Genomic DNA, 12,783 nt, shown 5'->3' with positions numbered 1-12,783 from the left:
GTCTGGTTCTTACTGTTGCTTCTTGACCCTCGTACAGGTTTCTCAGGAGACAGGTAAGGTGGTCTGGTACTCCCATCACTTTAAGAATTTGCCACAGTTTGTTGTGATCCACACAATCAAACGCTTTAGCGTAGTCAATGAAGCAGAAATAGACGTTTTTCTGGAATTCTCTTGCTTTCTCCATGATGCAGCGAATGTTGGCGATTTGATCTCTAGTTCCTCTGCCTCTTCTAAACCCAGCATGTACTTCCGGTAGTTCTCGGTTCGCATACTGCTGAAGCCTAGCTTGTAGGATTTTGAGCATCACCTTGCTGGCATGTGAAATGAGCGCAATGGTGCGGTAGTTTGAACACTCTTTGGCGTTGCCCTTCTTTGGAACTGGAATGTAAACTGACCTTTTCCACTCTTGTGGCCACTGTTGAGTGTTCCAGATTTGTTGGCATATTGAATGCAGCACTTTAACAGCATCATCTTTTAGGATTTTAAATAGATCGGCTGGAATACTGTCATCTCCGCTAGCTTTGTTGTTACTAATGCTTCCTAAGGCCCACTTGACTTCACTCTCTAGGATGTCTGGCTCAAGTTCAGTGACCGCACTATCATGGCTATCAGGGACATTCAGATCTTTCCTGTATAGTTCTTCTGTGTATTCTTGCCACCTCTTCTTAATCTCATCTGCTTCTGTTAGGTCCCTGCCTTCTTTGTCCTTTATCATGCCCGTCTTTGCACAAAACGTTCCCTTGAGATCTCCAATTTTCTTGAAGAGATCTCTAGTCTTTCCCATTCTGTTGTCTTCCTCGATTTCTTTGCATTGTTCATTTAAGAAGGCCTTCTTGTCTCTCCTTGCTATTCTCTGGAACTCTGCATTCAGTTGGATATATCTTCCCCTTTCTCCCTTGCTTTTCGCTTCCCTTCTTTCGTGAGCTACTTGTAAAGCCTCATCAGACAGCCACTTGGCTTTCTTGCATTTCTTTTTCTTTGGGATGGATTTCGTTGCAGCCTCCTGAACAATGTTACGGACCTCCGTCCATAGTTCCACAGGCACTCTGTCTATCAGGTCTAATCCCTGAAATCTATTCCTCACTTCCACTGTATATTCATCAGGGATATGATTTAGGTCATACCTGAACGGTTTAGTGGTTTTCCCGACGTTCTTCAATTTAAGCTGAAATTTTGCAAGAAGCAGCTCATGATCTGAGCCACAGTCAGCTCCAGGTCTTGTTTTTACTGACTGTATGGAGCTTCTCCATCTTTGGCTGCAAAGGACATAATCAATCTGATTTCGATATTGACCATCTGGTGACGTCCATGTGTAGAGTCGCCTCTTGTGCTGTTGGAAAAGAGTGTTTGCTATGATCAGCGTGTTCTCTTGGCAAAACTCTATTAGCTTTTGTCCTGCTTCATTTTGTACACCAAGGCCATGCCTGCCTGTTATCCGGGTGATTTCTTGACTTCCTACTTTAGCATTCCAATCCCCTATGATGAAGAGGACATCTTTTTTTGGTGTTAGTTCTAGAAGGTGTTGTAGGTCTTCATAGAACCGATCAACCTCAGCTTCTTCGGCCTCAGTGGCTGGGGCATAGACTTGAATTACTGTGATGTTGAATGGTTTGCCTTGGATTCATACTGAGATCATTCTATCGTTTTTAAGATTGTACCCCAGTACTGCTTTTCCCACCCTTTTGTTGACTATGAGTGCTACTCCATTTCTTCTAAGGGATTCTTGCCCACAATAGTAGATATGATGGTCACCTGAATTAAATTCACCCATGCCTGTCCATTTTAGTTCGCTGATTCCCAAGATGTCGATGTTCAATCTTGCCATCTCATGTTTGACCACCTCCAGCTTACCTTGATTCATTGATCTGACATTCCAGGTTCCTAAACAATATTGTTCTTTACAGCATCGGATTTTCTTTTCACCACCAGACACATCCACAGCTGAGTGTCCTTTCGGCTTTGGCCCAGCCGCTTCACTCTTTCTGGCGCTACTTGGAAATACCCTCTGCTCTTCCCCAGGAGCATATTGGACACCTTCCAACCTGAGGGGCTCATCTTCCGGCGTCATATCTTTTAGCCTTGTGATACATTCCATGGGGTTTTCTTGGCAAGAATACTGGAGTGGGTTGCCATTTCCTTCTCCAGTGGACCACATTTTGTCAGAACTCTCTGCCATGACCTGTCCGTCTTGGGTGGCCCTGCACGGCATAGCTTATGGGTTCACTGAGTTACGCAAGCCCCTTCGCCACAACAAGGCAGTGATCCATGAAGGGGACAGACATACATACATACATATATAATGTTAAGTATTATTGCAGTACTAACAAATTAGGCTATGAAATGCAAATGGACATCTCTCAAACAAAAATGTGCTGTTTTGTAGCTGCATTATTAGCAAATTCAAGTATTCCAGTTGAGGTTTTAACAGGAGACACATTTATCTATCTGCCAAGGTTGATACTAGCTTAAAATGTAAAACCAAAGTTAACATGGCAATGAAAATCACCTGAAAATGAGTTATAGCACAAATACGATTCCATTATTTAGATTCCCCATCACATAAGAACTAGGGATTATTCTGTGAAATTAGGACACAGCAGCTTCAAAATAAAGGGAAATATTCTCTACACTACAAGGTAATTGATCTATAGAACCTACTGAAATTAGGACACAGCAGCTTCAAAATAAAGGGAAATATTCTCTACACTACAAGATAATTGATCTATAGAACCTACTGTCATGGGAAGCTACTAATGCCAATAATATAACTGGGTTCAAAAGAGGATGAGACAAATTAATAAGATCAATCAATGCTAATGAGTGAAGATCAAAGGATTAGCAGTTATGCTTGTAAAAGATTGGGCAGTCTAAATTTCTGGATGATGTAACAGGCATAGTGCTCACCCATCACCTGGTGGACCTTGGTTGACTCTGCCTCTGTCACACCAGCCTTTGAAATGGATGGTAGTAGCAAGCTTTAACTAAAACTGATGATACCCTAACCAGTTAAGTTAGATCTAAGGGTAACTAGGTGAAACCACCAGTTTTGTCTGTAGTCTGCTTCTTGAGCCATTGCATCTCTGTGAAAACCATTTGTGTCCTGGGGTCTAAGTGGCTTTACTGGCTCTACCTTGCTCCACCCCACCCAATGGTGACTGGACAGTATCCTTTCTTATGCCTGTTTAAATTTTCCCTCCTATTAACAGGCTTTGTCATTCAACAAAATACCTCTCTTACCTACTTGCATAAAAAGAAAAGAAAAACAGCCTAATGATGCAAAGATGCCTCTTGAAAGGCCCTGGGCCTGCAGGTGGCAGGACACCATTCTACCATGCAACTGTGGCCAAACGAGGAGATGGAGGCTTGTTCCTTCTTGGAAAGAAGGAGCATTTACCATCTCAGGCCCACAGAATCGTGTGAATGCACCAGATGGGCAGCTCTGCACTGGGGAAGCCCACTATTTGTGCAAGAGAGCCAGGCGTGCACTAGACACACAGCACACACACACTTTGGGCTGGGGCTTTTCTCTCCTTGTTGCTGTAGCTATCAATTTCAATTTTAATTAATCTGATGAATCTTTCTCCCATTTTGCTGCTCTGGATTCTAAATTGTATATATTTATCTGGTTAAACAGAGATACATTGTGGCACAATTCTCCAGAGAAACATCCTATGATGTTCCTTCATTAATCTCACCCTGGTAAATGAGCCCTAGTTTAAGTGTGTGACCCACCAAGCTGAATACAGCCCACCAGCCATGCAGGGTGGCTCAACAAGGGTTCAATCATCCACATTTTGCTGCCTGCTCAGGAATGTAAAAGCAGAATGTAAAAGCGGGGAATGTAAAAGCGGAATGTAAAAGGAATGTAAAAGCAGAATGTAAAAGCGGGGGGCCAGCCGCAGTGCAGTGATGGTTGGGCTTGATGTCAGCTTGGTTTGCCATGAGCTACATAGCCTTTGCCCTATGGATACAGAATCAATTGTGTTGTGGCCTTATGAGTGCCTTTTGATATGCTCACATTAGGTTAAAAACAAAGCTCTGCCAAAGAAGAAGCCTTTCTTCTTTATACTAAATGGGTAGAGCCACTCAATTCCGTATGAATCATCTAGAAATTAAAACACTATTTTTTTCTTCATTGCCCACATCTTATTGTTAAAATAGAATAATTCACTGAATTTTTTAAATATTTCTTTAGACACTGTTTACTCATCTCCTAACTGATTACAAATGCTGAGGTATTAGAAGGTTTTTACTGTATATATTGCATTATAAAATGGCAAATGTCCACTTTTCCTAAAATCGATTGCTAACACTCAAGAAGCTGTATGTTTAATTAACTCATAAACTCATTCTTATTCTAGGCGTGTGTGTGTGTGTGTGTGTGTGTGTGTGAGATGCAACCCCCCCTGACACACGATACAAGATCCTTCACGTTTTAAGATTATTCACCAAATCCATGCCTATATAGTGGGCCATTAATCTTGTAATGGACAAAACACCTGTTAATCTTGGCACCCAAGCTTCTCTTGATGCTTCAGGGAAAGCCTGCAAAATGTTTTACTATTGTACTATTGTCTATTAGTACTCTAACTCATTAAACTTCCTATTGTGAAAACATAATGAGAAAATCGCATATGGGCATACATAATTCTTATTAATATTCACATATTTCTTTCTTTTTAAAACCCAGGTCAATTTCTAAGGATATTAAAGAACAAGAAGAATATAAAAGTGTGAAATTCCTCTTGTCCAGTATTCAGATGCACAAATCACAATGCATTGTTTACTCTCCACGTGCCAGGTACATACGTGATAGCAAGTAGGGATGGCGGAGAATTTCTCCACTAATCTCGCGGAGGCCGAATGCCAACGCATTCGGCCCCCCGAAATTGGCAGTGAAATTCTCCGCCCCCCGCCCCCTCCCGGGCTGGGACTTACCTCCCTTGAATGTCCCTCTCGGCGGCGGGTCCCGGCGGCGTTTCGGCGGCGTTTCGGCGGGGGCGGGGGCAGCGGCCGGTCTTCCGACCGGCTGCTGCCGCCGCCATTACAAACTGAATGTAAAAAAACAACAACACACACCCGTGATAGGATAGGCTACGTAACGATTTACGTAGCCTATCACGGCTGACTTTGGAAATCTAGCCGTGATAGGCTACATAAATCATTACGTAGCCTATCACGGGTGTGTGTGTTTTTTTAAAAATTCACTTTTTTATTTCGCGGCCGGGGAGACGGGGCGCTTCTCCCCAGCCTGAATTTCGGCTGGGCGAGGCAGGGCGGGGCGCCTCCCCCCCCGGCCTGAACTTCGGGGGGAGAAACAAAGCGCCTCCCCCCCACCGCGAAGCAAGCTGCGGGACCAGGTAAGTGACTTTCGTACATCCCTAATAGCAAGCCCTGGCTGGCTACTGTATAATGTGTGAAATGGCCTTGTTTCTCTCACTCTTAATTGGCCATGAACATGCACATGTATGCTACTTTGAAATGTTGGAGTTCTACTATGATTTCATTAAAATTTGCTCAAAGTGTGCTATGGGCCCCAGTCGACACATTAACACACACACTTTTATGCTCCTTCTGGTTGTCAACAACTGCATATTGGGAAAGCCACTTCAGAACTATTTCAGTATCATTTCATTTCATTTATTATATTTCTATACTGCCCCATAGCCAAAGCTCTCTGGGTGGTTCACAAAAACTAAAAACCATTAAGAATGCATTATACAAGGTGCAAAACTATTTACATAAACAGATAGCGCACACACCAGTGTAAATGTCTCCAGTGATGCCATGAAGTGAACTAAATGACACCAAACACTGGAGGGTACTTTGGGCTAATTCAGCAAGGAGTACTTTGAGTTAACATAACACTCGTCTAATTAATAAATGTCCATCAAGGTTCAAAATCTGGTCCTATATAAATATTGGTATTGTTCATGAATTAGGTAAAAAGCTAGACAAGTGATTGGGACCACTGAATATACTTGCTAAGCTTCTGAGTTCAGACTTCTCAGTGTCAGACTGGATGGCTACCTCCCTTTAAGCATCAATACAATGAAACTTAATTCAGTGATAGGGAAGTCAGAGGCTACTGGCATTGGCCCAAAGCAGCATTGGCCCAAACCAGACTTGTCCAACTTGGTGCCCTCCAGATGTTGTGAACCACAATTCACTCCATTCCTGGCCATGCTGGCTGGGGCTGTTGAGAGTTCAAGTCCAAAGTTTCTGGGGGCACCAGCTCAGAGAAGATAAGCACACATCATGTCTTTGCCACCTCTTTATCACCTTGAGACAGGGTACTTATCTTATAATCTGGCTATATATTTTTAAGCATGTCAGTGATGGCTGCATTTAAGATACTGTGTTGTATAGTTATATTTTCAGTCAGTGTGTACCCCAAGTCATTACTAAGGCATAAGAGGAAGGTATACCTCTTTATATACACTTTAGTTCACAACAGTTTCAGATGAATCTGTACTGAAGAAAAGCAAAGAGGATTGCTTTTCTTTTTTGCTTTTATCAGTATCAGAGGCAGTGAGCCCAAGCCCAGTGAGTTGCTGGGGAACATGGGTGGGAGGGTGCTGTTGCACTTATGTCCTGCTTGTGGTTTCCTGGTCAACAGCTGGTAGGCCACTGTGTGACCAGAATGCTGGACTAGATATTACATCTTGTCATTTCCTGTGCTGATGCAGTTATTTCTCTGAACCCAGGCTGCTGCTTCTAATTATATATTGTTGCCAGACTTTAAAGAATGCTTATGCATTGGTATCTACAAATGGATGTTTACTGGTTTATTTGAATGTGTGATTCCCCCATCCCGCTCCTTATATAGCGCAGTGGTGAACTGCTGGACTAGAACTGGGGAGATCTGTGTTCCAGTCCCCACTCAGCCATGAAGCTCACCAGGTCATATTCATCCCAGTCACTTATTTCTCATCCTAACGTCCCTCAAAGGTTTGTTGTGAGGATAAAATGGAGGGGGCGGGGGTCCATGTATTTTGCTGTCAAGGAAAAGCAGAATATAACTATAATAATATAATAATGATAAATACATTGGATCTCTAACTCTTAAAACGATTCAGTCTTCATTTCCAGATACCTGGCGTCATGACTGTCACTCTATATTATGCATTCTAAACGCTTTAAGAGAATTGCACTTACATACACACATAAACACTTCTGCAAAGGCATGAAAAAGTTTTGTCAGCAGCTCGCCATTTTTAATCAATCTGAATTCTACTTTGGAAAAGACCTGAAGGCACCTGAGTGCCAACGACCTCATGAGCATATTTAAATTATTGCCACCTTAGCCCTTTCTCAACAATTTGCCCAATAAAGTTGCCAAGGAGGTAATGTGGTGTTTTTAAAAGGTTTATAGGTAGGCAAGAGGTTAATTTGATACTGAAAGCTTCAAAGAACACTCTATATAACCACGGACCATTTGAATCCAAGAAAATCATTTGTTGCTTTTGCAGTACATTAGCATTTTTTCCCAAGACACTCAAATCAATATTTTCAGGCTGCATACCAACATCTTGTCTTTGACAAATAATCTAGGTGACAGAATTGCTTTTTTAAAAATTAGAAATGCTAAGCACTTACAAATGAAAGGGTCACAGCTTTGCTTTCATTACCTATAAGTGATATGTTTGTGTTGCCACTTCTGTCCTGTTAATGCATATCGCTTTCGACGAATATTAAATCTGGAGTTGCCCCTCATCTGATCAGGTACACCACAACGAGGCTTCTTCATCCAGCTTTAAATAAATAAGTAAACAAACAAATCAGCAGCACACAATGGCAAGAACTTAATATCGCTGACAAATGCTGGGCCATCTAATTAACAACCATGTGATCACAGTTCTTCTTTTCCTCCTGACAAGATAGGGCTTTTTTTTTTTCATTTCTGTACAGAGTCCCTGGTTAACACTGATAAATAGAAGAGCCAGATGAGGAGGTATGAAGGCACAAACAGATTGGTTGGTAGGGCTGCCACCCTTTCATAATTTTTATAGACTCGTCACATTTCAGGAGCTCTGTGCAAAGTGAATGGTATTTGTCAATACATTTTGTGAAGGAACAAGTAGGTTCTTGAACAAGGTTCAATTACGCCTTCCTTCAGCTTCAAAAATAATGTGTTCGAGGGGAGAAAGAGCAGCAGAGGGCAATAGCAAGAATGATTTAAAAGTAAAAACCAAAACCTGCTTGAAATAGTTGTTTTTTGAAACACGACATAGAGAGTAAGACCATCAGATGATTTAGCTCAGTGTTGACTACACTAACTTGCAGAGGCTGTTGCTTGACAGCCAGGAAAGATTCAGTGAATACCGGACAAGTTCTGATTTAACTTGCAGAGTCTTTTGGAAAATGTTACTTTATTTATTTGTTTGTTTGTTACATTTATATCCTGCCTTTCCTTCAAGGAGCTCAAGGCAGCTTACATGATCCAATTTATTCAGAATATTTCAGTAGTATGTTTTTTATTTTTAAAATTTTTATTATTATGTTTATATCCTGCCCTTTCCCCTCTTGCAAGGAACCCAAGGGTGCTCCTTCTCTCCATTTTATTCTCACAAAAACCCTGTGAGGTAGGTTAGGGTAAGAGTCAATGACTGGCCTAAAGTCACCTAGTGAGCTTCATGGCTGAGTGGGAACTAAAACCTGGATCTCCCGACCCCAGTCCAACATTCTAACCACTATACCACACTGACCCAGATTTTAGACAAGCAGGTGACTCTGGGTGTTTTTTGTCTTTGTTGCCCTATTGTCATGTCGAAAGGCTTACTTGCTTGAGCCATCTGTATTTGATTTGACTACATTTATTATAGAATCACCAGGCTATAGACAACCAGAAAGTTGTAAAGTTTTGGTATGCAAACTGGTCCCCCATTCATGGCTTAACATGATCTGGATGAGGTGAGGTAATCTTTTAGGTGTGGTTTAGGTACAAAGGATCTTGTTTCAGTGGAGGAGAGAATCACGTGTTGGTGGGTTTTGTTTTTTTTAACGAAGTGATGTTCTACTAATTATTTTAAAACAACAAAGAAATATCACTACCCTATTTCATCCCTACGTTACTGGGGCAAGTGGTGGTGGTCACAGCATTAACTGACCCTACACTAATTAGAAGGGGCCTGACTAGCTTATGAGACAAGCCTTTAGTCAGAAGATTAAATTTAAACAAACACCTTCTACAAAAACTATAGATAAATGTACCCATTTGACAATTTGTGTACCCTGGCTACAACACAGAGAACTACAAAAATAGCTCCAAACATCCAATGTGTGCTTTGAAGCCCTTGCCCCACCTGAAAAAACAAAATAAAATAAATTAAAATGTAAAAAAACAACAACAAACACCCAGCAGCCCATCCTGCTACAAGGCAGACCACAACAAAGAGAAAGACAGCATGGGGACTGCTTATCAAAGGAAACATGTCATAGGTCCAGCTGTGTGATATACCAGTTCTTGGGTGTGGACAAGCCCCTGAATATACCTGAATGAGCTCTCAGGACTGTGGCCCATCATGTCATGAAGCTGACACAATGCTACAGAGTTCTGAATAGGTATCCCAAATACAGAGGAGACTATCTTTTCTCTTGTCCAACAGAAGCTTTGAGCTCAATACTAGTGAGAGAGATAAAGAAAAGTCTTTTGGAGTTGTCACAGTGGAAACCGTGTATGCTTACTGTGATAAGAGCAGGCTTCCAATTTAAAATGAATGTTCCAAAGAAACCATTCATGTGCTAAAGAAAATAGATCTTTTCTTCAACAAACAATAGTTAGCAGATTTACAGTAATAGCAATGAGGAGGTTCAATCCAATTCCGGAAATATTAGGTATGCATTCTAATTGTCAGTTCTGCAAACAGAAAATCCCATGGAGTAGGTTTACTAAATATTTAAATGAAGCATGGAGCTTCTTTGACTCTTCTTACAAATATTTATTTTAGGTGTAATGTCTCATATATTCGAACATACAAAAAAGAAAAGGAAGTGTCCTCTTGCAAGTTTAAAGGGAAAGCAACTCCTTTCAAACCAAACAGAAGCCTCTTCTCCTCCCAAACATGCAGTGCCCGCCCATCTCAGGAGTAAAACAGCCCTATGCAAGAAAAGGGCCATTGTTCAGTGGCAGAGCACATGCTCTGGATTCACAAAGTCCAAGCTTCAGTCCCAGACAGCCCCAATTCAAAATAGGCTCTCAGCAAAGAGGGCTAAGAGAGGCCCTTATCTGAGACCTTGGAAAGCCACTTCCAGTCAAGAATAAACAGTACTGGGCTACAGAGACCAATGTTCTGAGCCAATATATGGTAACTTCCTATTTTCAGAACAAAGCCATGCCTATGAAGTAATGACATCATTGGGTGGACCTTAGAGCAAAAGTGCACAGATATACAGGAGCCCCACCATATCACATTGGCTACTAAGAGACTGGTGATGAATTTGAGCAAGCCCTGCAACTTCTGAACAGCGGGCTTATGTTTGGATAGGTGCAGGAGGTACAACATAAGCAATTACCTTATTCTAATTTTTTCCTGTGCAGTACATGAGCAATTCCAGTTCATAAAAGAGGCCATGGCCTTGTAATATTGAGTCAATTGTGTAACCACTTCTAGCTCCAACTTTTACTGCAGTAAGGCCTGATAATTTAAAAGACCTTGCTTGATGGTTATCTCTATAATGCTGTATAAGCACATCTGTCAAAACCTGGAAGCTGTCCTTTTGGCACCTAAAGCTCTGAATAAGAAGCGAATTAATGATCAGGCTTTAACTGACCTTTTAAATCCACTAATTTAAATCCCCATAGATATTTAGATGTCTAATTCTAAGCAAATACAATTTGACCAGTTTGACTGTGTAGAAGCACACTATTACAAACATGGATATTTTTAAATGTTAACTACAGGTCATATCCACTGCAACCAGATGTTGGTGATCACTGAAGAACACATAGCTCAGGTGAGGTTGCATTTGCTCTTTTTCTTGCATTCTCTATACAGCCTTAAGACTCTTCCCTCTACTTGTATAAATATGACAGTTTTGCAGCTAGTTATAAACAGGCATGATTTTTCTTTAACACCAAACGGACATATCCAATCTGCCAGGAGTTGAGACTTTAGACTGAGCAAATGTTAGGATAGCATGCACTTTCCATGCATTTAAATTACACATACATTATTATACCAATAATCAGCACTCAAACACATTGCAGTAATCAAGTAACAAAAGACAGATGCTCTCACCTTAAGGTGATATCACTACATCAAACGAAAGCAGGGGATAAAGCAAAAACAGAACTATTATCCTGTGTTAGAAATCCTCTACACACAAATATTACACATGAAAAACCTGTTACTGGAGCACAGTAAGAAATCATTCCGAAATGTTGTATGTGTGCCTTTTAAGTAATTATCTGATTGACTGATTGATTGATGATTGATTGATTTAAAATATTTATATGCTGTGTTTGAGGGCAGGAGCCCTCCCAAGGCAGCATACAACAATTAGACCTCATCCACCCAATGCTTAAGCTCAGTGTAGACATAATAAGGAGGACACAGTTAAAGAAACTGGGAGGACTGCAACTGCCTTCCTCAGTCAACCTGTCCCATTTGCAGAGTGCAATTATTTATAAAATCACGTATATTCCACCTTTTTGCCTCCAAAAGGCACTATGAAACATTAAAAACAACAACTGCATTATAAAACCCAGAGAGCATTAAAACAAGCCACAGACAGGTTGTAATTAAAATAAGTCAAAAGCCTAGCAAAATAAGAAGGATCTGCATTTGTATTAAATACACAGGACATACAAACACCAACTTAAGCCTCATGTGTGTAAAGGTCCTTAGGCCGTATGTTCCAGCACATTACGGCTGACTAAAATTGTGTAATGTATTTCCCCTCTCACCCAGGGCTCGTCCTACCATTTGGCAGGGTGAGGCAGCCCACCTGAGATGGCAGATGCTGAGGGGTGGAGAAAGGTGGCAAGTATTGCAGGACAGAGCAGTGTGTGCCATGTGACCTTGGTCCCCCAAAGCTAAGTTGTCTCCCCAGGTGTAGTGAGGAACACTGTGCTGTTGCCAGAGTTGAAGTAAGATTCAGTTGCTAGTGTGGTTGGCTTTTCTATATGGAATGGGTAGAGGCGTCATCTTGTCCTTTGATTCAGGCATTCATGTCTTGAGCGAGTCCTGCTCTGACGTTAACTGTGGTTAACTGTTACACTGGCAACAACATTAACTGTGGCAAAGGGCCAACCTAAATGTTCAAGTAATCAAGTAAATATAGGTTTTCTTAAGCTGGTGTTAAGTGCCCATGGCCCCAATTCAGATTGGCACCATGGTGAGCCAGGAGGAGAGGTTTAAACCTTTTCCCCTTATTTTTCTGAAATTCACCCCCCCCTTTGGGGGGGTTAAAAAAAGGGAAACGTCACCATTGGATCCAATGGAGACCCCCCCCTTTTAAGCCCTTCCATAGGAAAGGTGGAATTTGGGGCAGAAATGTGGGGAAAAGGTTTACCCCCCCCCCCGACTGCCATGGTCCCAATCCAAATCATGTCCATTCATACTTACACAACATAAAGAACCCTATCACACATAGCTAAACTATTCCTGATTACTGGAATGTTTAGGGTGCCCAAATTAGATGAATCAAGGATTAACTAAAATTGGAAACCCGGGTTTGAACCTTTCTTCCAGTCCACATACAGTGTGAAGCTTGATTAGGCTTAGTGCTATTCAAGCCTTTGCCAACTCTTCCCAGTAAAAGCAAATGGGGGGAAGGGTA

General features: G+C 41.5%; 1 protein-coding gene across 2 annotated transcripts in view; it reads right to left on the bottom strand.

Moving 5' to 3' along the window:
- The window catches only part of MMP16 (matrix metallopeptidase 16), a 274,133-nt gene that overhangs the window by 125,181 nt on the left and 136,169 nt on the right, over window positions 1–12,783 (bottom strand). For both annotated transcript variants that reach the window (XM_084848020.1, XM_084848019.1), the window contains one exon: window positions 7,632–7,754. In XM_084848020.1, the coding sequence (XP_084704146.1) occupies window positions 7,632–7,754 (123 nt within the window). The remainder of the gene's footprint in view (window positions 1–7,631; window positions 7,755–12,783) is intronic.

This window comes from Heloderma suspectum, chromosome 4, assembly GCF_057233095.1.
Source record: "Heloderma suspectum isolate Gila_16-S chromosome 4, 16-S_ref, whole genome shotgun sequence".
NCBI lineage: Eukaryota > Metazoa > Chordata > Lepidosauria > Squamata > Helodermatidae > Heloderma > Heloderma suspectum.
The sequence above is the reverse complement of the archived record's forward strand: the minus strand, read 5'-3'. Positions and strand labels throughout refer to the sequence as shown.